The 24980-nt window shown below is 44.4% G+C and overlaps 1 protein-coding gene across 2 annotated transcripts in view; it reads right to left on the reverse strand.

Annotated features, from left to right (window-relative positions):
* The window catches only part of LOC311514893 (cysteinyl leukotriene receptor 2-like), a 63634-nt gene extending 39697 nt beyond the window's left edge, over nt 1-23937 (reverse strand). The window contains exon 1 of one of the 2 annotated variants that reach the window (XM_084617620.1): nt 23544-23937. In XM_084617620.1, the coding sequence (XP_084473746.1) occupies nt 23544-23571 (28 nt within the window). In that variant the 5' untranslated portion in view covers nt 23572-23937. The remainder of the gene's footprint in view (nt 1-23543) is intronic. The other variant, XM_084617621.1, reaches the window with a different exon arrangement.
* Between the last annotated feature and the right edge of the window lie 1043 nt (nt 23938-24980).

Here is a 24980-nt window from a genome sequence, read left to right on the forward strand (position 1 = left end):
AGATATCTCTTCAGAGGATGAGAGAGGTATAGATGGGGCACGCTGGCCTCTAGGGAGATTACCTCTGCAATGGGGACTCTCATTTAAAGGGATAGCAGTTCCAGAGGCAGCCAGGGCAAGGGAGGTCTCAACAGGACAGTTCCATTGAGCTGTGCTGCCAAGGAGATGGGGTAGGGGCTAAGTTCCCTCTAAGTTGTGTGACGACACAGCTGCCTATTAAGCCCCGCACAGGAGCTCAGGGCTGCGGTGGGAAGAGGCACCTCTCCCCCAGCACAGACCTGTTGCAGATGGGGGAGAAGTGCCACTTCCCAGGCCCCAACATGGACCTCCCCCAGACTTGCTGCCGCAAAAGCGCCCCTCCCCCGGCCCCAACCCAGCCCAGGCACAGATCTCCCCATGGCGCTTCTCATCCCTGCCCTCCGCCCAGGTGCTGCAGCAGGGACTCTTCTCTCCCTGCCATAACTCTGGGCAGCCTGCACCCCAAACCCCTCATCCCCAGCCCCACCCCAGAGCCCGCACCCCAACCCTCATCCCCAGCCCCGAGCCCCTCATCCCCAGCCCCGAGCCAGAGCCCTCGCACACCTCCATACCCCAATCCTCTGCCCGAGCCCTGAGCCCCCATCCCACACTCTGAACTCCTGAGCCCCATCCCCACCGCATGAATTGTTATGTGCGCCCATGTGGAGGTGATGTGTCACACAACACCTCCATATGGGTGCACATAAAATTCATTCCACACATGAGTGGGAAAAATCAAAAGGGAACACTGGATAGGGGCAGATATTTTAACTCCACAGCTAGTACAGAGTTACATAACCCTGGCCTTCTAAAGTTCCCTGGATTCTCCAAGTTTTGGGGGTGGGTCCCACAGTTCATTCCCCATGATGACAAACCCAACTCCCAGATGGAACAGTGTGGGAGGAAATTTACAAAGGGAACATTGCAGAGATATCCTCTTCCGTAAACCCCAACCTCCTTTCACCTCCCCTCCCCACCACGTCAGGAGAGTTTTACACCAGGAGCAAGTGGCCAGCCCAAAGTGTTTGTTTTTTTTTAAAAAAAAGTCAGTTTCCCTGGGGCACAAGGAAAGCATAAAGGTAATTTAATTGAGTTACCTACTGACAGTTTGGAAACTTGTAGCAAGAAGGAAAAGATTCTTGAACTTGTGTGTGGCAAAGGGAAGGAGAATGCTTCTGACCGTTTGTGAAATCTAGCAGTTTGCTCAAAAGGGGATTGTGTAGGAGTCCACCTGATAAGCCAAAGGTGATTCTGGATGTAAGTGAAACTCAGGAGGTGGTAGTGGCTCAGCAGAGCAATGCTTCTGTGGAGCAAGGTAAAGTTGAATTGGTGCTTGGAAAGATTCCTAAAGAGAAAAATTTTCAGGGTAGTCTTTGCAAGCAGTTTACTGCAACTGAAGGGTGTGGAAGTGATTTGATCAAGGAAGTTTCAGTTCCTAACAGCCAGAAATTTTCTGTTGTAAATGGATCCACTGACTTCCCTTTTGAAAGAGCCAATGTGGATTGCTTAGAAAAGGTCTCAGATGAAATGAAAATGGTCAGGGAATTTAAACAGCCCTATGACCAAGTGGTTGTATTTGGCCAGCTTGTTGGGAAAACAATAGTGTTGGGACAGGACTGTCTCCATGCTGATTCTTTGAGTAAGCAGTCTGTGCTTCAGGGTCTGAGGACAGATTTGGTTACTGGTGTTTCAGAGCAGAACAGCTTTATGGCTGAATGCTTAAGGATGCAGGGAGAGCAAGCAACCTGTCAAGGTTCCTTCCCCACTCTGAACTCTAGGGTACAGATGTGGGGACCTGCATGAAAACCTCCTAAGCTTACTTTTACCAGCTTAGGTTAAAACTTCCCCAACATACAAACTATTTTACCTTTTGCCCTTGGACTTTATCGCTGCCACCAAACATCTCACGAGTATATAATTGGGAAAGAGCCCGTTTGGAAACGTCTTTCCTCCCAAAATCCTCCCAAACCTTACACCCCCTTTCCTGGGGAAGGCTTGATAAAAATCCTCACCAATTTGCATAGGTGAACACAGACCCAAACCCTTGGATCTTAAGAACAATGAAAAAGCAATCAGATTCTTAAAAGAAGAATTTTAATAGAAGAAAAAGTAAAAAGAATCACCTCTGTAAAATCAGGATGGTAAATACCTTACAGAGTAATCAGATTCAAAACATAGAGAATCCCTCTAGGCAAAACCTTAAGTTACAAAAAGACACAAAAACAGGAATATCCATTCCATTCAGCACAGCTTATTTTCTCAGCCATTTAAAGGAATCAGAATCTAATGCATATCTAGCTAGATTACTTACTAAGTTTTAAGACTCCATTCCTGTTCTGTGCCCAGCCAAAGCATCACACAGACAGAGAGAGACGCTTTGTTTCTCCCTTCCCCCCAGCTTTTGAAAGTATCTTGTCTCCTCATTGGTCATTTTGGTCAGGTGCCAGGGAGGTTATCCTAACTTCTTAACCCTTTACAGGTGAAAGGGTTTTTCTTCTGGCCAGGAGGGATTTTAAAGCTGTTTACCCTTCCCTTTATATTTATGACACAACCTCTCACCCTTTAGGTACTTTGAATTGGTTTGGTATCTTTTTAAAACAGAAACCAGTCTCTAAATTGCTGGTGATGGTAGACTCACAAGGCAGGAGAGCGTCTGTGTAGATGTTCATAGCACAGAGGGTCTGCAGTTGGTAAATGCACCTAGCCAGCAAAGGAATTCCTGTGAGCAGGAAGTTTCAATTTTCAACTTTCTATGCAAAAAAAGGGGGGGAGGGGAAGAACCCACTCCTGCTGAAGGGAAGAATGAGCATCCAACTTTGAAATTGGTAGCAGTTACGGATCTGAAAATTGGTGAACAGGCTCCTGTCTGTGTTGATGCAAATTTCCTGGCGGACAGGGAGAAAGACTTGCAAATAGCTGTTAGCACAGAAAGCATGCCCAATCAGCCAGTGGATTCTGTTAAGCAAGAGAAATCAGGGTTTGAGCCTACAGGACAAGGGAAAAAACCGAGAACTTAATTCTGCTAAGGGAAGCCACGGGTAACCCTAAAATGGCAAAACCCCAAAGGTATTGAGCCAGAGGTGTGGCATGAGAAAAAAGATTGTACATGGACACTTGCAATGAATTTTTTATTGCCAATAGTAATTTTTTTAATTAATATCTTGCTATTACCAAGACCTGTAAAAATGTACAATGTGCCTAATCTTTTGGAAAATCCCTTGAACATGTTGAGAGTGAACACACTTTATGTTAAAAGGCCTTGTAATGCTAATGTTGCACAATTAATGCCTGTAAAAACAATCTTGGAACTTTTCACGAAGAAAAGGCATTACAGACCTGATGTGCTATTTAAAGAGGGAAACTGAGGCACACTACTATATTGCTTTCACAGCTAAATGGCAAGATTCCTATAATATGGACAACATTAGTATCTACATTGTTTGATATTAATTGGGTTCCTAACATTTGCCAGAGCTTATATGGATAAAGTAGCTATGTTCTTTAGCTCTTGGCAAGGTCATGAGACATATAGGAACCGTGCTGCAAGAGCAGATCCAATCCACTATTGTTCTGACCAAGTTTTACCTTGAGTTTGTAAAGGGATTCAATAATGTTGAACATGACTTGAATAAGCCATTTCTATTATGCACCAATACTAGTTATAGTAAGACAGAACCAAAGATGGGGCACTCTTAGGATGCAATCAGCAATGTTTGCGTCATCCCTTCCTGCATTAATTTTGCGTTGGGGGTGTAATGTTATTGACATGAACTGTGACTGTATAGATCATTGTTACAACCAAGGTCCTATAGTTGCACCAAATCCTGTACCAAGGAGGTCACGTGAGGTGTCTCTGAAAAGGTTATAATATGCTGGTTATGATTATGCTGTCTGTATGTGTATCATTTTTGTAGTTGAAGTTATGAACATTCGCTATGTACTTGTATCTCAGTGTGTTTGATTCTAAGTAGCACCAGTGAAGCATTTGGCCAGCTTATTGAGAAGGGACTCTTCAGATTAAGTGCCCAATCAAGAAACACTTAACTGACAATGAGAGACACCAATCCACCTAAGGAGTCTTCCTGGGAATATTCAGGTAGCATGTGAGCAATGGCTGCTCTCCCTGTAAATAACTGATTCATGCATGGACATGTGACTCGTCCATGTGACTCCAAACTTCATCTTGCTGCTGTGATTTTTCCACAGTAAGTACAAAGGGGTGTCCTTCCACATGGCAGAGAATATAAAAGTGCCTGGAAACCCCTCCATTTTGTCTTCAGTCCTGCTTCTTACCTCTGTAGGAACTTTGCTACAAACTGAAGCTCTGAACAAAGGACTGAATGACCCATCCAAGCTGTGGATGTACTCCAGAGACTTGATTTGAGTCTGCAGTTTATTCCATCACTGCTTCCAGCCTGAACCAAGAACTTTGCCATTGCTGTATGTAACTGATTCCATTTAACCAATTTTAGCTCTCATCTATATTTCTTTCTTTTTATGATTTTAGATTCTAGAGGATTGGCAACAGCGTGATTTGTGGGTAAGATCTAAATGGTATAGTGACCTGGGTCTGGGGCTTGGTCCTCTGGGATCAGGAGAACCTTTTTTTCTTTTACTGGGGTTATGGTTTTCATCCCCACAAGGAGTGGCACTGGTGGTGATACAAGGGAACCGGAGTATCTGAGAGAATTGCTTGTATGACTTTTGGTTAGCCAGTGGGGTAAAACCGGAGTCCTCTCTGTTTGGATGGTTTGGTGTGCCTTAGTAATAAAGGATCCCCAGCTTTTGGGCTGCGACTGCCCTGCCCTAAGCAATTTATCTGAACTGATACTCTCAGTGGGGTCCTGCCAGAGGCACCATCGTTTCACCCACCCCTGAGGAAAAGGGGCATGTTAGCAGCACAGGGCCGGGAGGGCCACTGTGTGTCTGGAAACTGCTGACTTGTAAATAGTGCCCTTGCACTGGGCATGCAATGTCATACCATGCCCAATTGCCCTTGGCTAGCCCCTCGCTCTGGGGACTAACCTCCCCATGCCATGCTCCATTGCCTCCATGGGGGCCCACAACAGATTAATCCGGTCCTGTCTACCAAACAGACATCACAAAAACATGAAGGTACAGACACATAGAGAAGACCTTCTTCAGGTAAATTGGTGGAAGGACCCTCTCCAGATATGCAGAGGGGTACTGTTTTCTCCAGCTCTGCCTACCACTAGTCTGATGATAGATAGATGCCTCAGTGCTCAGATGGAGAGTTTTCCTGGACTACATTCAGAGCCGAAGCCTCTGGACTCACAAGGATACTCACCTTCACATAAACATTCTGCAAATCAGAGCTGTTTGTCTAGGCTGTTTAGCACTTCTTCATGTGCTACATGGTCTAGGTCATGATGGACAACTGAACAGTTATGTTTTATGTCAGACAGAGGTGCATACTTACACACTCTCCCTTTGCCAAGAAGCTCTTCTCTGGAACTGGTGCATTCATCACCACATTACACCAGTAGCTCCCTACCTGCAAGGCTTACAGAATGTCCTTATAGACCAACTCAGCAAGCAATCATGAATGGCCTGTTAAGGACACAATCCTGCAGAGTAAGTTTCCCCACCCCCAGTGGGGTTACCCCACAGTAGATCTATTCACTACAGGCAGGAACAATAAGTGCTAAGTGTTCTATTCAAGCGGATGTGTGATGGGGTGCTCCACTCACCACCGGTCTGGCACCTCCTCATGCTCCCCATCACACCATGTCTCTCTCTCTCAGCTCTGCACCTCTTCTGTTGTCCCAGGAACTGATTCAACTCTCTGGCTAGGTCACTCAGCATTTCCCCCCCTTCCTGGGTACAATCCTCCAAACTCTGCCACTCCCACAGTGACCCAGGCAGTCTTCCAGTTCACTGCCCTGCTGATGCCACTTCCCCAGTGGCAGGGAGGGGAACCAGGGCCCGGCTTCTCCCCCGGATTTCAGTCCAGGGACCCTCAACTTAGAAGTTCTGAGCTTTCCTCTCCGAGCCCTCACTGCTCCTTCCCTGGACTGCTTCCTACAACCCCCAATTTCCCTCCTTGCCCTGAGTGTACCAGCTCCAAACCTTCCTACCTCTTCCTAGGGAGTGAGTGCCCTTTCCTAGGAACAGCCCTTGCCTGTTGCCAGTTTCCTGGTGTTATAGGCCCTGCCTATTCCTGCACAGCTGAACCTGCTTGCAATCAACTCCCTGCTCCTGGCTCTTCCTCCACTTGCAGCCTGTGAAGTTAATAGGTCTACCTGGCCACCTTCCAGTCCTGTTTGGGGTGGACACCCCATCACAGGGTGTCTGAGCCCGGGATCTGTCAGATGCTTTCCTCATCATATGGATCCCAGGAATAATGTACATCTATCCACCAATCCTGTTAATTCCAAGGGTCCTGAGGAAAACTCAGGCAGGACTCAGCAGTAATGATTATGCTGGCACTAGCTTGGCCCACACAATTCTCAAGTTGAAAGTTTAATTATGTCTAACTCCTGATGACATCAGGTGAGAGAGATAATTTCTCAGAATGAAGGCCAGTTCCCATTTCCTGACCTCACATCATTGCATCTGACATCATGGATGCTTGCTAGTTAACTACCATTGAAAAACCTGCTCTGCTCAGGCCCAGCATATATTAGTTCACCGCAGGAAGGGCTTTGCTAGGCTGACCTATGCAGCAAAATGGAAGAGGTTCTCTATTTGTTCAGGTCAATGCCACTTCAAAGACCACAAGTCTCCTTGTTCTGGACTATCTGCTATCCCTAAAAAAATTCAGAGCAATCTGTCAGCTCCACAAGAGTACCCTTAGCAGCAATATCTCCTCACCAGGGTTCAGGATTACAATATATTTTCCCATCCTCTTGTTGATATATTCCTCAAGGGCCTCATTTATGTGTTTCCCAGAGACTGGGAGCCCCATCCTTCCTAGGATCTTAATATAGTTTTAGTCAGGTTATTGGGGTTCCATACTACATCTTTGAAAATAGCCTTTTTAGTAGCTTTAACACCAGCCCAAAGGGTAGGAGGAGAACAAGCAGTTATGTATGATCCACCTTACTAAGGATAAGGTGACCCTTTGGCCTCACCCTATATTTCTACCCAAGATTGAATTTGAATCAGATGATTCATCTGCCAGTTCTCTTTCCCAAGCCCTACCCCAGCAATGAGTAAGCCAAACCATACAGTTCAGGATGTTAGGGCTGTTTCATATTACCATGACAGAATTAAGTCATTCAGGAATTCCCCTAGACTGTTTGTAGCATGTGCGGATGAGATGAGAGGCCAGGCAATATTTACCCCAAATCTCTCTCTATTAGTCTCTAGTTCCATTAAATCACGCTATGAGTGATCTAGACTGGATCTGCCTATGTAGGTTAAAGCCAGGGCTCAGATAGCTTCTGCAGCTTCTCTGAGAAGTATACCAATTTCAGAAATCTGCAGCACACTTACAGGAGGAACATTCAACACTCTCACGCAGCACTGTTCCCTTATCAACAAGATCTGATGCCCACTTTGGTAGAGCTGTCCTATAGTCATTATTTAAATAAAGCCCAAGTATCCACTTCCTGTCTATGAGCTTACTTCTTGTGAGTTTCCAGAAGTAGAATATATCACTCAAAGAAGAAAGAATGGTCACTTGCCCTATGGTAACTCTGGTTCTTTGAGAAGTGTTGTCCATATCTATTCCATGATCCTCTCCCTCCATGCTACTGTGGCATCCTATAACCGTTAGATTTCGTGTTGGCAAAGGAATTGAGGGACAGTTGGTCCTACTCTGTCCTTTATACCATTGGGTGGCAGGAGAAGTATGAGGACATCTAGGCCTCATCAAACACTGCTGACCAAAATAATCTGATCTCCTGCACATGGGGGACATGGTGACCAGAAGTACAATACATGTGGGCAACACAAAGAACCACAGAAACAGTAGGTTAAGAAATGGTTTTTACTGGCTTGACTCTCAGAAGGCCATACTCTTTAGCCAACAGGACTCAAGAGCCATGTCACTCCATCACAGCTCAACATTTAAACTGTTTAGATTAGAACACACATCACTATAAATAAGTATTGCCAACTACAGTATTTAAGTACGTCTGTCTCCCTGAAGCTCGACATCTTTGAAGAGGAGGAATCTGCTATTCCATTATGTGAATGTTTGCAAAAGACACAACACATATTTTCTGATTTTAAGCATGTTTTATAAAGTACTGCAATGCCAAATGATCAATTCAGATAATCACAATTCAAGTTAAATACTTTGGAAGAACATGTATCAGTAACCTGGCTAGCTACAAGTACACATGAAAATTGCATACGGTTTCCGAAGAATCGAAAGTTCTGCAGCCTGTGGTTCTGCCTAAATACTCTAGTGTGAGTTCACTGGGAAAAAGAAAGTTAAAATTAGCAATCAGTAGTACCATCCAAAATTACCAACCAGTAGAAATCTCATTTGTTGGTAAAACATTTAGTCAGTTGCATGACCACACTTTGGTTTGTTATTAAATCTATTTGAGACCAAATAACCAATGTCAGTCAGGTTTATTGCTGTAAGACAATTTATAGTATATAGTATAGGAGAATCTATAGTATAGGAGAATCTGGTATTGTGTAGAACCTGTCTGGGAAGCTGTCTCATGCAGCATTGTTACATTCACGTTATGCAGGTGTGCTCCCAAATTTACACCCTTTTATACCTTACTTATTTACCAGTAAAAGGTATTGTGTATGTCATCTGAAACTAGATTTAGCTCTACCTTGTTCTAACTTTCTACCTTGTTTTTCTGATACCATGCTGTACCCCTTATCTTTGTTGTGAACACATACTTTCCAGGTACCAAAGGGCATTAAGGCACCTCTCCCAGGTTTGTAGTAGGGTAGAACAATCATGTGTCTTGTCCTCCTTTGGGACATTCCAGTACTGGCCTGTGAGAAAAACGCTCTACTTGTTGCTATGATAAAATAGTCATATGATGGATCTTGACAACTTTCCTTTCAGTTAAATACCAGTTATTATGGGATATTTGGAATAAGAATAGGATTATAGTAAAGGGGTAGGCATATTTAGGCTATACAACTGCTATAATTGTGCTTAATGCAAACTAATGTATATATGGTGCAGATAAAACATTTATATACACATGTACATATTAGGAAGTGGATACTTGGGCTTTATTTAAATAATGACTATAGGACCAGCATATATTTGTCAACACATTGCTTATATTTGTAGCACAGACATGCCCTCCAACAATTGATATAGTAATTTAAAATATGCCTGTCAAACCTTACTTTGGCTCCCTGGTATGCATGTCTTATGATACAGGCTTTCATTACATGACTGCATACTATTTTTTAAACACAAAACCCTGCCTGATTCAGTGCACAGGAGGGATAGTTCTCATTTAAAGAACAGCTGTTCAATATTTTTAATTATTTTAAATATTCATTATGTGGCCCTAGGTTTGATTTACTACACACTAGTCAAACCCTGCTTTGAATAAAGAACTATTAATTTCAACATGGGCTTTCTTATGGTGCTCATCTCTATAGGATCTGAGTACTTAAATACTAATCAATCTTCACAACATCCCTGTGATAAAAGTGGATATTGTTTTCCCCCATTTTACAGATGGGAAACAGATTAAGATAAAAAAAATTGGCTGCCCAATACGAGACATTTAGGACCTGATTTTTCAGAATACTTAGCACTATATAGCACATTATATGCTCAAGATCCAGTTCCTATTGACTTCAGTTTCAGCTGAGAGTGCTCTGCTCTTCTGCAAATCAGGCATCATGATTTCAAATTGAGTACCCCAAAAGTGAGGAATTCACAACTAGTGACCACCTGGGAAAAGTCTGGTTCAAGCAACTTGCCTAGCATAGGAACTCTGTGGCAGAGGCAGGGATAGACTCCAGTTCTCCAGGCTAGCACTCAACTGACTTAACCATGAAAGTGTCCTTTTTTCCCCCTGCAATAACCTGGCACATTCACCACACACATGCTAAGGTGGGTTTACTGTAGTCTAATGGTTATCACAGTTGCTTCACATGCAAAAAGTCCCTGGTTTGAAATCAGGCAGAAACATGGTATAAGGATATTTTAGCCTATAGCTCAGTCATCTTGAGTCTTCGTCTGATTTTTTTTCCCAGACACCAGTCCTTGTTGCAGTGAGAGGGAAACCCTGGTGCACATCTACGTAGAGTATGTCAGGTTGCAGCCCCTCTTCCGACTCCTCCAGAGGCTGCACTTTAATCACATCACCTGATTTATGTATATCCTAGTCATGGCCCCACAAAGTTGCAAGACCACCTCGTCAACCTCCTCCTGGTGCTGGCTAAGATGGCCATCCATCAGATCTGGAGGAGGAAGTTGGACGGGGGGTACTCTGCAACTGTGGGTCCTATTTCTGTTCCCTTATTCAGTCACACCTCTAAGCAGAGTTCCCTTGGTTGATGTCCACTGACTCCTTAGATGTCTTTGAGAAGCAATGGGCAATGTTGGATGTCTACTCGGTGTCCCCTTCTGGTTACCTGATTGTCATCCTCTGACCTTCACTCCTATCTGTGTTTTTTCATTTGTTGTCCCCTGCAATTACACTGGCCTCTCCCCCTCAGTTGAGGGGGGGGGGACTTTGAGCTATGAGCAGGCATAGGCCTGCTGTTATCCCAGTTCACAAAAAGGCACACAGCTTCCAACATCTGCAACTAATGAAACAGGGGTCTTACAGAGAACCCTTCATTACACAATCCTTGTTCATCCCGAGAGCAGGTCCACATTCTGTGCACTGAAGGAAGAAGGGGTCCTGTGGCATAAATATTGAGTGAGGATGTAATTAAAGACTACCATAATATATGGTGGGGCTGGGCACCATAACTGAGAACAGGGAGCTTGTCTCTCCTGTGCTCTCAGTGACACCCTACTAGCCCCCAGGCAGCATGGAGGAAGAAGCCATCTGACTCAAACACATAGGGGACAAGAGATGAGCTGGGTGGAGAGAGAAAAGGAGAAAGATTTGGACAAGGAGCCTGTTGAGAGTGGGATTGTGGAGAGAAAAACCTGGGTCTGGGAGGATGGAGCAGTAGAGGGAGACTGGGACTTGCTGGGCAAGGAGACTGGCTGAGAGCTGGGGGAGACAGAGGACTGAGAGCCAGTTGGGAGAACACTGAGATCAGATTAAAAGCTGGGCAAAGAGGAGAAGACTAGGACTGTCTGTACAAGGAGATGTACTGGAAGCTATTGGAGTGGAGGAATGGGGTCAGAGGTGATACATCTGACACGGAGCTTGTTTGGATAGGGAGAACTGGGTCTGTCTGGGAAAATAAATTAGAACAAGGAGAAGAAACAGAGAAGGGGTAGATACAGACAAAGAACCAGAGCATGGGTGGGGGAATGACTGATATTTTATGATAAACCCAGGGATGATTGAAACTGGGAGGCAGCTGGAGGGCAGGAAACAGGGATTTGGTCAACTGGAGACTAGGAGGCAATGAGAGAGATCAGGAAAGGAGCCAGGAGGGGAAACTAGACAGGTTGTGCAAGGAGACTGGGACTAGGATGAAAAGCCTGAGGAGTGGGGACTGGATCTAAGTAGGTGAGGAGAATGGGACTGGGACAAGGAGCCAGGGATGGGGAAGAGAAGGGACTGGAGGGGATGGTACACAAGGGGTCAAGCTTAGGGGAACATGCAGAAGGGTCTGTGATCCTTCTGAGCTTACAGTACACTGCCCTCCAGAGCTTGGAATGGAACCAAAAAGATTCTTTTCAGGTTTCAGAGTAGCAGCCGTGTTAGTCTGTATTCGCAAAAAGAAAAAGGAGTACTTGTGGCACCTTAGAGACCAACAAATTTGAGCATAAGCTTTCCTGAGCTACAGCTCACTTCATCGGAATGCTTCCAATGAACTGTAGCTCAGGAAAGCTTATGCTCAAATTTGTTGGTCTCTAAGGTGCCACAAGTACTCCTTTTCTTTTTTTGAAAAAGATTGAGTCTCACCATTCCACTATCATCAAATATCTGTGAAACCTACTAGCAAAGTATCTCATCTCCATCTAGTGCTGATCTACATAGAAGATGACAACCTACTATTACTATAGATTTACTCGGTCAGCTCAAATCGCAGAGGTCTGAGATTGCTAGTAGCAAATATCCCCAATCGCTGGAGATGGGACACTAGATGGGAAGGGCTCTGAGTAACTACAGTGAGTTCTTTCCCAGGTGTCTGGCTGGTGGGTGTTACCAATATGCTCATGGTCTACCTGATCCCCGTATTTGGCATTGGAAAGAAATTTTTCCACAGGTCAGATTGGCAAAGACCCTGTGGACGGTTCGCCTTTCTCTGCGGCATGGGGCACAGGTCACTAACTGGTTTCAACTAGAGTAAATGATGGATTCTCTGTAACTTGAAGTGTTAAAATAATGATCTGAGGACTTCAGTAACTCAGCCAGAGGTTAGGAGTCTATTACAGGAGTGGATAGATAAAGCAGAGGTCTTACAGGCAACCCCGCACTACACAATCCCTATTCATCCCTAGAGCAGGTCAACATTCTGTGCACTGAAGGAAGCAGGGGGACCTGTAGAAAAAATATTGAGGGATGATGTGCAGGTGGTCAAACTAGATGATCATAATGGTCCATTCTGGCCTTAAAGTTCTGAGTCTAAAGATTCCAACCCTACTGATGAACCATGTGGGTGTCATTATAAGCTCACATGATGAAATCTGATTTTTCAGTTTGCTTTTTAAAAAAAAAAAACTTTAAAAATTACATGTAAAAATTATGTTAAAAGAACAATAATGAGAAGGTGGTACTACAGCAATCTGTCATCAAGTTACTCTGGCTAACGGTCAGTTCCCACACTGCTGCATTTCATGGAGTGCAGGGCTTAATTGGTTTTTGCACTGAAGAGATCACAACCTTTGAATGTGAGCTCCTCAACTGTTGTCTGGAGCTCCTTCGGTGTCTCTGAAGATGGCAACCATGAATGCCTATGCATGGCAATAGATATTGTCAATGTTCATGCCACTGTGTATGGTGCATCTAACACCAGTCAAAGATGTAAAAGTCACCAGTTCTTAATCACCAGTAATGGACTTTCATTCTTCCCTGTTGTCTTGAGGGAGTTCTCCAACAAATTGCAATACCAAGTCCCAGATAAGATAATCATATTTGGCATGGGGTGCTTGGTAATTAGCAATGTGCATTTGTAAACTTGACCACAAATAGTTCTTTCTGCCAAATCTAATTTTTTGGGATCCTTTTCTTTTGAAATCATTTTCTGAGGACCTTGCTGCCTGGATGGCTCATGCACTGCAGCTACCGTGTGGGTAGAGATATTCAAATCCAACTGAAAGGACCTGAAACTGTCTGTCTTCTTAGAGGTAGGCACTGCTGGTGCCAGTACCTGTCAGACATCTTGCTGGCTCTAACAGCACCTATTAATTGGCATGGCCAATCTTCCAGGCATGGAGGACTTTAAGATATCTAGTATCTTGTGACATTTTTTCTGCACTATCTGCTGTACCGACACAGACATTACTGAAACATTTTGCAATCATCAGGTTGAGTGGAGATTGACGGAACTACTGCCTTGTCCAGTGAAGACAAGGAGATAGTTGCTGGTTTCAGCTGTTCTTCTGCCATATAATCCTCTTGAATAACCCTTCAAGTTTTTGTTGGGGAGGGAGATCTAACCCTCATGCCAGAATTTGAGAGGTGGGACAGGACATATAAGAGGCAGGGCCTCTGACTCAGTTGGAGGGGAGCTAGGGAAGAAGACACCTCTTGCCTGCTGCAGGCCTCAGGCTCTGTAACCAAACCAGGTAGCACCCTGCCCCCAGAGGAGATCTAGGCCAGAGAGGAGCTGCTGAGATTGCCAGCATCTGAATACCCTGATGAGACAGAGGACCCTTGGATGCCAGAGCCCCTCCTCAGATTGTGGTAAGTAGTAGTTTAGGGAAACTAGACTTTAGTCCACTTTTGCTGTTGGTGCTTTGGTCAATATCCGTCCCTGGGGATCCCACTGAAAGAGGGCTCTGCCACCGTCAGGGCCCTGTGCTGGGACCCAGTGGAGTAGGATGGGCACAGGTCTTCCTACCCCCTGTGGCCACCCCACCCCTGGAGTGGCTGCCTATCCACCTTAGGTCAAGAGGCCTGTGTTTGTCTGACATCTGCCTGAGCCAGGAGGGCAGAAGAAAGACTGTTTGTTGCTCTGCTGTGCCTGAGGGCCTGAGCTCCTTAGATGTTTGCTGTTCGCCCCTGCTTGAGGGGCGGGACCTCCTAGACCACAGCCTTTGATTCACTAACTCCCCCCTGCAATTGAGCTGACCCCACAGTGACCAGTGAGGTGGAATGGCCTCCTTCCAAGCTAGATGGGGAGGGATGCCCACTATTGCACTACAGGGACTGAGAATACCTGGTGAGGCGAAGATCTGGAAGCTGGGGAAACCTCCCAGGGTTCCAAAACAGCAAGTGATACAGGGCTGCCCCCCTCCCCAGTGACCCGGCCACATTCCCATGGTCGCTTCCATTGTGGGGTCATGATGGTAGGCTGGGACACACAGTCTGTGAGGAGACCAGCAAGTTCTGCTTCAGGCTTGTGAGATACAAGACCCCACCTCCAATCAGACAACAAAGATTCCTCTTCTTCTGACTATGAAGAAGCTGATCTAGTCAGTGCCAGGAACAGGTGCCAAGAACCTGATGATGGGTGGAATGTCACCATCATTGCCAGCTTCTCCTGGGATGGGACTTAAGGGCCTCCTGTCTGGGAAGTAGGCAATTGTGGTACTGCAGGTTGAACTGTTGGTAACAGACAGGGCAATGGTGCTGAGGGATCCGACTCCTCTAGTAACGGAGACACCGGCATGGAGAGGCAGAGCAGGTTTCCCGCAGCTGCAAATGCCTCCAGGGTAGTGGGCACCATGATGATATCTTGTTGCGGTGCGGATGAAGTTGATGGTATCACTTCTGGCATTGGGCTCAATCATGTTCTTTGTGGCACTGGAGCCAATGGTACCAGTATAAGCACCAATTTTGGTGGAGTGCTTAGATTTTAGGTGCACTCTACTCAACTCCCTCTTGCCCCTCTTACCAGATTTAGAGGGTGGAACTCTTCCTCTGGCAGGGACCGCTTTGGAAGTCTTATTCTTCCTATGGCACCTGACCGAAAGGACCAATAAGGGGACAAGAGACTTTCAAATGCAGGGAGGGATGGGAGGCTTTGTCTGTCTGTTCTGTGTGCTTGCCGGGGACAGATTAAGCAAGCAATCCAGCTCCATTAGAATTAGTAAGTACTAGCAAGGGAACGCGTTAGCTTATCTTTGTTTTGGCTTGTGATTTTCTCTGTGCTGAGGGGAAGGTATATTCCTAGTTTTCTTTTTTGTAACTTTAAGGTTTTTGCCTAGAGGGAAATCCTCCGTATTTTGAAACTGATTGCCCTGTGAGATTATCTTCCATTCTAATTTTACAGAGGTGCTTCTTTTACCTTTTTTCTTTCTAATAAAGTTCTGTTTTAAGAACCTGATGGGTTTTTTTAGTGTCCTAAAGAAACCTCAAGGTTGTTCTGTGCTCATCTTGTTTATTCTCAAGCCTCCTCAGGCAAGGGGGTGTAGGCCTTGGGGGGATATTAGGGGGGGGGGAGTAGGAACTCCGAGTGGTCCTTTCCCTGAGTTTTGTCTAGTCATCTCGGTGGTGGCAGCATTTCTTAATCCAAGGTACAAGGGAAGAATTTGTGCCTTGGGGAGTTTTTAACCTAAGCTGGTAGAAATAAGCTTAGGGGGTCCTTCATGAGGGTCCCCACATCTGTACCCTAGAGTTCGGAGTGGGGAGGGAACTCTGACAGCCTATAAGTGCAGAGCCTGTCAGAGGCTCGTAACTTGACATCAGCACCACAGTGTGAGATGCAGTCCAGGTTGGTGGGCTCAGCGATCCCACAGTCCAGGTTGTACCTCAGGGACCCAGACAAAAGTGTAATCAGGTTCCAGTTACACAGCTTTGTATATGTTCCAGTGTGCCTTTTAGTTCACAATGTTTAACATAAAAGCTGAGTGTCTAGTCTAACTGGTAAAGCAGCTCTGGGGTGCTATACCATCTAAACAATATTTAGTATTGGGTTTCTATAAACTTGAGAGATATTAAAGCTCTGGAATTTGGTCCTGCAGGTGGCATCGCCACAATTAGTGTAACATTTTGTGTCACTTCTGTATTGTGTGGTTTTACTTACAATTAAATTAATGATTTATTGATGTAGGATTCAACATCAACATCTTTATTACTGATCTGGATGATGGGATGGATTGCACCCTGAGCAAGTTTGCAGATGACACGAAGCTGGGGGAGAGGCAGATATGCTGAAAGGTAGGGATAAAGTCCAGAGTGACCTAGACAAATTGGAGGATTGGGCCAGAAGAAATCTGATGAGGTTCAACAAGGACAAGTGCAGAGTCCTGCACTTAGGACAGAAGAATCCCATGCACTGCTACAGGCTGGGGACCAACTGGCTAAGCAGCTGTTCTGCAGAAAAGGACCTGGGGATTACAGTGGATGAGAAACTGAATACGAATCAGCAGTGTGCCCTTGTTGCCAAGAAGGCTAATGGCATATTGGGCTGCATTAGTAGGAGCACTGCCAGCAGATTGCAGGCAGTGATTATTCCCCTCTATTCAGCACTGGTGAGGCCACATCTGGAGTATTGCATCCAGTTTTGGGCCCCCCCCCCACTACAGAAAGGATGTGGACAAATTGGAGAAAGTCCAGTGGAGGGCAACGAAAATGATCAGGGGGCTAGAGCACATGACTTACGAGGAGAGGTTGAGGAACTGGTCTTGTTTAGTCTGCAGAAGAGAAGAGTGAGGGGGGCTTTGATAGCAGTCTTTAACTACCTGAAGCAGGATTCCAAAGAGGATGGAGCTCGGTTGTTCTCAGTGGTGGCAAATGAGAACCAATGGTCTCAAATTGCAATGGGAGAGGTCTAGGTTGGTGTAATGGTGCAGCAACTCACCCCTGCAGGACCTGCAACTCACTCCTGCTGGTCTCTCAGGGAATTAGCTCTGTTTCCATCTCTGGAGAACCCTCCGCAGGTCAGTGTCCTGCTTGCTGCTAGGCCCCAAGTCCCGCCCGGAACCCGGTGCCCTTTTACCTGGGGTGCTGCCCCTCCAGGTGATACCCCACAAATCTGGGTCTCCCCTTCCCAGGGGACCCCCCACCCTCTATTCTCACCTCACCACAGTATAGGGCTACTGCCAGTCACCATCTAGCCCCCGCTCCCTGGGGCTGACTAGCAGTATAATTGCCACTCATCACAGGCAAGGGGGTTTTGGACCTGCTGCCTCTGCCTGCCCGTGGGCTGCCCCCTGAAACCCCAGTACCTATTTGGCCTTATACTAGGCCGCAGCCTGGGGGATTTCCAGGCCAGAGCTCCGCCACTCCCTTGGCCTTCCCCCTGCCTTGCTCCACTACATGTACCTTCTCAAGCTCCCCAACAGCCAAGCCCGTCTCCCTCCAGAACTAGAGGAGCCTCTCTGTGCTCCTTATGTCTTCTTATGAGGGCCAGCTGGGCCCTGATTAAGCTGACCACAGCTGTGGCTGCTTTCCTCCATCAACCTGGCTTTTCTCATTCACAGCCCTCTCCCAGGCTGCCTTAACCCCTTCAAGGCAGGAGCGGGGTGACCACCTCGCTACAGTTGGATATTAGGAAACACTGTTTCACCAGGAGAGTGGTGAAGCACTGGAATGGGTTACCTAGGGAGGTGGTGGAATCTCCATCCTCAGAGGTTTTTAAGGCCCGGGCTTAACAAAGCCCTGGCTGTGATTTAATTGGTGTTGGTCCTGCTTTGAGCAGGGGGTTGGACTAGATGACCTCCTGAGGTCTCTTCCAACCCTAATCTATGATTCCATGATTCAGTGGATTTCTTTTCTGACATGGAATAGCAATATAGAAACAATGTTCACTCAGAGTATTTGCATGTCTAAATATGATAGGCAAAATGTCCAGTTTAAATGGTCACTGTATTAAAAAACTCATACCCATCTTAATAAAAATAGAGGGTGGGACTGTATTTACACAATCTGCCCAGCATAAGGAGTGGTGCGTAGCTGTGTTGCTCACAGAGAGAAAGATAATTCTTTTCCATCACCCTTGGGATATTCCTCTGTTCCTCTTACTGACTAGTTCCAGATTAAGACAACCCTGCACTAGCTCAGATACGGTGGCCACCGCAATGCAGAGGTTAAGCCAATGTTCTTTTCCACCACTCTAGCCCACTTGCTAAAGGTGGGTGAGCAGTAGGCACACAGAGCTTGTTCACCCACATATGCCAGAAGCCAAAGTCCAGGAAGGCCATGTAGGACAATAGGTCTACAGTCTTATGCCGCCTTATGTCCCTGCAAGTCCATGTAAACTAGGTTCTGATCTGACCCCGTGTATTTGTTCCACATTTTTGTTCTCTATATTGCCAAATTCAAACAAGCTATCAGCTCAATCAGCTTTCATAAAGACAATGGATCCTATTTTTAATACAAATTAATAATCTGAACACTTGGAGACAAGAGTTCCCTGTAGTTGCTAATATCTTTCATATGCAACCACCCTCTGTCACTTATCAATGTTTGTTTCTAATTACATTTCAGAGGTTAAGGTACTACCGTAGTTATCCACTGGATATATGTACACAACAATACACATTCCTATTTCATTCTGGTGCATATAGCTTAATGATTACATCTCACAGACAAAGACTGAGTGGACCTGACTACACTAAATCTACCCTGAAAACATGATTATTGCTGGCTCTGTTCAGCTGCATACTTTAACTCATTGTCTCCTTTGACTTTGTTTGGGAATTTTGAACTAGAGTACGTTGACAAAATGGTACAGTAGAAGCAGAGTGCCGCCTGCCCTGGGCCAGATTCACAAATACATTTCAGCTGCTTTACATAACTCCAACAATGCAAGGCTATTTTGTCACCAGAACAATGCAAAGCAGACAGAGTATACTGGTGAATCCAGCTTTGAGTATTTTCAGCTGGTATGCCACATTTTATGGTTGTGGTCCGGCGTGGCGCTACTTGGGCATACTGAGTAAATCCCATCATACGTGATCTCTAAAATCCTTTTGGAAGTGTCAGGAGGAATTTGGTTTTGTATCATAAGTGTGGTACTTGAGACAATATCACCACAAATACTGTTGCTGCGTAGCACTTCAACAGGCGTGCTGAATAATCAAAGTAAGCTGAGTTACCTAATAAGTGAATATACTGGGGGAGATCCTCTGCTGCATACAACTTCCACTGGACACAACAATCCAAAAGGCTCTACAGCAGCGTGGACAGTTACAATTCCCTGGTTCTCTGGCTTAGACCCAGTGCAGGTTAGATGAGCATGGAGGCTTGTGACAGGGTGTTCACCCCATACTAGCCTTGAAAGTGTTAATGAGGGTGAGAAGGGGCCAATTAAATTGAAAGGATGTACCTCAGGGAGAACAATGAATGAAAAATCTGACTGGAGATGGAGCCCAGCTGAGAAGGAATGGGCAAGGCTGGTATAAAGACAGGAAGTTGACAGCAGAAAGGAGGCTGTAGAGGAAGTAGTCTGCAGTCACTCCATGGGAGAAGGGAATTTCAACTGGTAACCCAGAGAGTGGGAAAGCCAGAGGTAGAGATAAGAAGTAGGAATGTGGAGGAAGGAGTCCAGGGGAAGTGCAACATGGTCTGGGAGTAAGCAGGCCTCCATTGCTAGAGATTGGGTCCCTGGACTGGAACCCAGAGTAGCAGGTGGGCGTGGGTTCCCCTACCAGCCACTGGAGGAATGGCACACTCAGGGCAGTGAAGGAAGACTGCCATTTGGTATAAAGGGACTTTGATACTCTGGAAGGGAAAGACTTTAGTGACCTGGCTAGAGGGCTGAGTCATGAAAGACACACCAAGTTCCAGAAAAAGAGAGAGACCACAGGGAGAGGAACAAACAGGGGTGTCAGACATGCAAAGAGCTAATCCCCAGAGCAACCAGGAGGAGGTGCCCTAGCAGTGAATGGATCCTGTGACAAGGCTTTTCTAACTTGCATTATCAGGGTGTGCTCTTCTAGGATATATGCTGGATTATATGCCAGCTATGTATACCTTGAGTTTATCCCTCCAGCCACTCCCTAAAACCTAATTTCCAGCACAAAAGGAGTGGATCAAGCTAAAAATATGCTCCACTGCCTTTCCATATTTGTAAGCAGCTGAAGCTGGTGAAACCAAGTAGAGCCATCTTTCATCTAACTTTTAGTTAAATCTAATATTTATTAAATTATGAGTATTGCAGCACTACCCAGTCAGTTGTAGGTTGTGATTAGCAAGAGATTTGCCTCAAACTCCTCATAGCCAGCGGACAAAAATGTTGAATTGAAGGTTTGAAGATTGCCCAGCAAGAGGGAGCCAATGAGGCATCTCCTTGGGTTCACGGTCAGCTTGACTTTCCCCTCAGTATAAACACAGCTAACTGCCTGCCAATTTGTGGGCGGTTTTTTAAATAAAAAAGTAGAATAAAATAAAAAAAGACTAACTGCTGCAGTCAAATTACAATATCTGATGCTATTTGAAAATTAGGTCAGTTCCATTCAGGGGAAAAACGACAGTTTTCTGTAAAAATAAGATAAGAGCATCGATCCTAAGATCTACAGAAATAATATAGCTCCAATTGCCAATGTTCAGCAGACACTGCCAAACACTATTGACAGAGTTCAGTTAGTAAACCAATCCAGTGCAGTTCTGGGTTGTAAATTCACAAAAGACTAGATCTGATGATTGTACAATTGGTGAGGATAAAGTAATATTCCCTCTGAACAATTGTTCTAATTGCCTCAAGGTAGATTTGACGACTTAGTAGAATGGTCTCAAAATGTCTGGCTTTCCACATAGGACTATCAGCAGTAACTGAAGAAAGAAAAGTGTCTAACATGAAGAAATCTCAGTCATTCAGTTGTGAGAATGCAACTCTATACTGCCTCAAAAGACAAAATATGCTGCTTTCCCTTTTGAAGTACATTCAGATAATGTAAGTGGAAATTCGTTCCTCAGCAGACAAGAACTGTGAAATGAGAGAGAATTAGTATTGTTGGAACATCTAATGGCCCATAATACTGCCTGGCTAACAAAGAGGATAGCAACCTATTTTTGGATTGATAGCGTAGTCTGATTTAGAAGGGAACTGAACAGTTAGAATTCAACTTGATTTAAGCATAGATTTTGAATGTTTGCTCTCCCTCCTAAATCTTTTAAGTACTTCCTGTTCCACTGAAAATATCACAGAATATGACATAGCACATACCATAGATTTCATGGGTTATGATGTTGCACTGTGGGATATCTCTTATGTGCTGAATGTTCCCCACAGTCTAATTAGCATAACAAGGCATTCTTCATAGAAATTTTTGTTTAATTCATTCAATGGTCCTCTGATTTTGCAGTTCATACTGTCTCTTACATATTTGTATAGTTCCTAGCACAATGGGGTCCCAGTCTTGGCTGCAGCCTCTACATGCTACTGTAGGGTGAATAAAAACTATAATAATGGTGCGTGAAAAGTGTATGTTATAGGAGCAACAGCCCTGTTTCCAAAAAGCAGGGAGATAAAATTAACATCTCTCAATTTCATTAATTGCTCTTGAAAAAGGCCCTGAAAAGTCTATTCTGAGACTGAGCTAAGGCCAAATGGCTTCTGTTTGCAGCCTGTTGAATAATAGGGCAAGTCCTGGGCATCCCTTATCAGTAAATTCAAAGAAGGTATGTAAAATCAACAGAGGAAATTATTAAATCCATAAACCACAAAAATCCAAAGCAGAGAAAATCAGGAAGCCTGTAGCAACAGACAGCAAGAATTAGCCTAAAATTTAGGAATTCCAGGGGGAAAAAATGGCACCTTCAGCAATTGACTACATTTGTGAATTACTAAGGACTGACCTTATCCAGAAGAGATTCCTTAAAATGGCTTTCTTGTGGTGCTATACCAAAGAAAGTCTGGGAAACTTTTGTTTAAATAAAAAAAGTTACTAGAGAGGAAAAAATGTCCTAAACATTTCAATAAAATGTTTGAGTACTGATAAAAATCATGTAGTGAGAGGTTGCGTTAACCTTTTTCCTGAAGGAATCAGAATAGGTTTTCCTAACATTGGCCATAAACTAGTAAATGGGAGTAAAGTCCAAGTAAAAAGGCTTTGCTGATCAAAAACTCACTGAAATCTTCCCCCCGCCATATATATATATATATATATATATATATATATATATATATATACACACACACACACACACACAAACCTCAGGGTCACATTACTCAGTTGTATCCATACACACCTCTAGATGTACAACCATAACTTTTAGTTCCAGTGAAATCATTAAACATGCTGATTAAGTTCATAAGATCATTGTGCTGTAACTTCCAAGGTGACCATCTGCCCAAGAATAGATTTATTCTGTAAAGTGATTCACGGTCAGAGCTAAATCTGTAGATACTCCAGAGAGCAGTAAGGGTACACAGAGCCTTTTCACATGTGCAGTGACTGGACCACATCTAACTGGGGAACATAGACACTACTCCCAGACATCACCACTAGCAGCTCCAGTCTCTCATTAGGTCAGGGCTCTGGTCTTTCCTTGCCCATACACCAGACAACAAGCCCAGCCCATCATTAAGGAGGAGCACACCCAAAATCCATTTAAAAGGGAACAAGCACTATTCTCTCTAGATGTCCCTTAAGGAATTAGGGCCCAGTCAACCTGAAGTCCTTCTGTGACTCCTGCTGATTCATCACACCTCAATTCTCTTCCAACCAGAGACTGTGGCTTAAGACTCACCATCTGGCCATATATTTATACAGATTTATGTTTATCCATATTTAGTGGTCTTTTCAGAATCAGCCATAAAGCTGCAATGTTTATTTTTCTTCAACACAGATGGTGAAATGTGCATGTGCAGTGAAAATGAACAGGTATTTGATTGAACGATACACTTTTGATTTGTTGTTTTCATTTTTATCTGTTTTAGTTTAATGGAATCCAGAATTTCAAAGGTTGTTATTATTCAACAGAATGAGCAACTTGAGGTTTTAAATATAATAAAGCCTTCTGATATCATTAAATTCAGTTTAATTTAAATTGTGATGACCTAAATTGACCCACTGCCCTAAAACATTTCTTCCAAAAGCCAACATGCAATATATTGGCCCCTTTCCATTCCTGTATCACACCCATTGCCTTTTTCAACAAACCTATGGGACACGTACTCAGAGGATGAACAAAAGATTCTTGTGAAACAAGTGATTAAGTTTCCTTTACAGTGGGTGAGAAAATAACTCAAGGATAAAACACACAGGCTGTGAACACAGGGGTTAAACACCTTTTCTTTTAAGTTAGGGCCACAGGTGAAGTTTGACTTCTGAATTGGGGCAGGGTGGGGGGAGGGTGCAGATGGCTTAATAAGTATCGCTATGAATTTTGAATTTACTGATTATTAGCAGTGTCACAGGGCGTTCCACTCACCACTAGTCTGGTCCCTTCTCCTGGCCATGCTGGGGATTAGCTCATCAGGTCAACACCCATTCCCATGGTCACACACCATCATGCAGTCTCTCTTTCTCTCTCTCCCCTCACTCATTTGGTACTTCTCTATCATCCCAGGAACCACAGCATCCTCTTCATGACTCAGCCCTCCAGGGAGATGTCACAGCTTTTTCCCATTCTGGAGTATATTAAAGTCTTTCCTTCAGCAGTCACAGGCAGTCTTCTCATTCATTGCCCTTGGTGCCACTCCTTCCGTTGCAAGCAGGGAAACCCTGGCCCACCCTCTACTCTGGGTTCCAGTTCAGGGACGATATACCCAGTTCTGGGCTTTCCTCTCCCAGTCCTAACTGCTCCTTCTCTGGACTGCTTCCTACTCTTCTGGTTCCCCACCTTTCTCTGGGTGTAACTGCTCCAAACCCTTCTCCCAAGGAGTAATTACAGCCTACGCATTGCAGCAGTCTCTAAACACTCCGCCCTATTCCCAGGGGATGAGTGCCCTTTCCCAGAAGCAGCCCCTATCTGTTGCCAGTTTCCGAGCTGTATAGGCCCTGCCTATTCCTGCACAGCTGAATCTGCTTATAATTAATTCCCTACTCCCTGGGTCTTCCTCCAACAGACAGGGTGGGTGGGTGGAGGGGGTGCAGTCTGTGGAGTTAATAGGCTATTTGGCCATAACCCCTTCCAGTCCTGTGTGAGGAGGACACCCCATCACAAATTGTACTTAAATTACAATGTACTTGAAATCACAAATATAGTTTATTTAATCATCCTTCATTTTTTGTTTTAATTTAATCATTTGACATGCTTACCAGCTACCGCGAAACAGAACTGAACACTTTCATATGACAATTAATCACATTTCCCTAGTTTTAGAGATATGTAAATATTGTCTTAATATAGAAATAGATAGTTCTCTACAGATCACTTTGATTACAAACAGTAACTTCCAGTGCGGTAGGAATAGTGTGAGCAGTTGGGCCAGACTCCGAATGGTGTGTTGCGACTCCCAAATGTTTAGGCTATTATTGACATGTTTAAATGAATGGTTGTTTTGATAAGATATTATATATAATAATAAGAGCAGGGTTTTCAACGGTACTGAGCATTAGAGATGGATGGGAAACAATTTTGCCATTCCAACTTTGACCAAAAATTTGAAATCTAAAAAAAAATTGTAAACCAAAAATCTGAAAAACCCAAAATGCTTCATTTTGATCACTTCAAAAATCTTTGTTTAGATTTCAATCTTTTTTCTTCTTTTTATATTTTTTTACTATAAATTAACTTTAAGAAACAAAAAATAATTTTGAACAATAACAAAAACCTAAACCTTTCAAAACAGGATATTTCAATAGTTTTTTGAAACTTTTTCTAAACAGAAAACTCATTGAAACTGACCCATTCCTGCAAAAAACT

This window comes from Lepidochelys olivacea (genome assembly GCF_965140295.1).
Source record: "Lepidochelys olivacea isolate rLepOli2 genome assembly, chromosome: 1".
NCBI lineage: Eukaryota > Metazoa > Chordata > Testudines > Cheloniidae > Lepidochelys > Lepidochelys olivacea.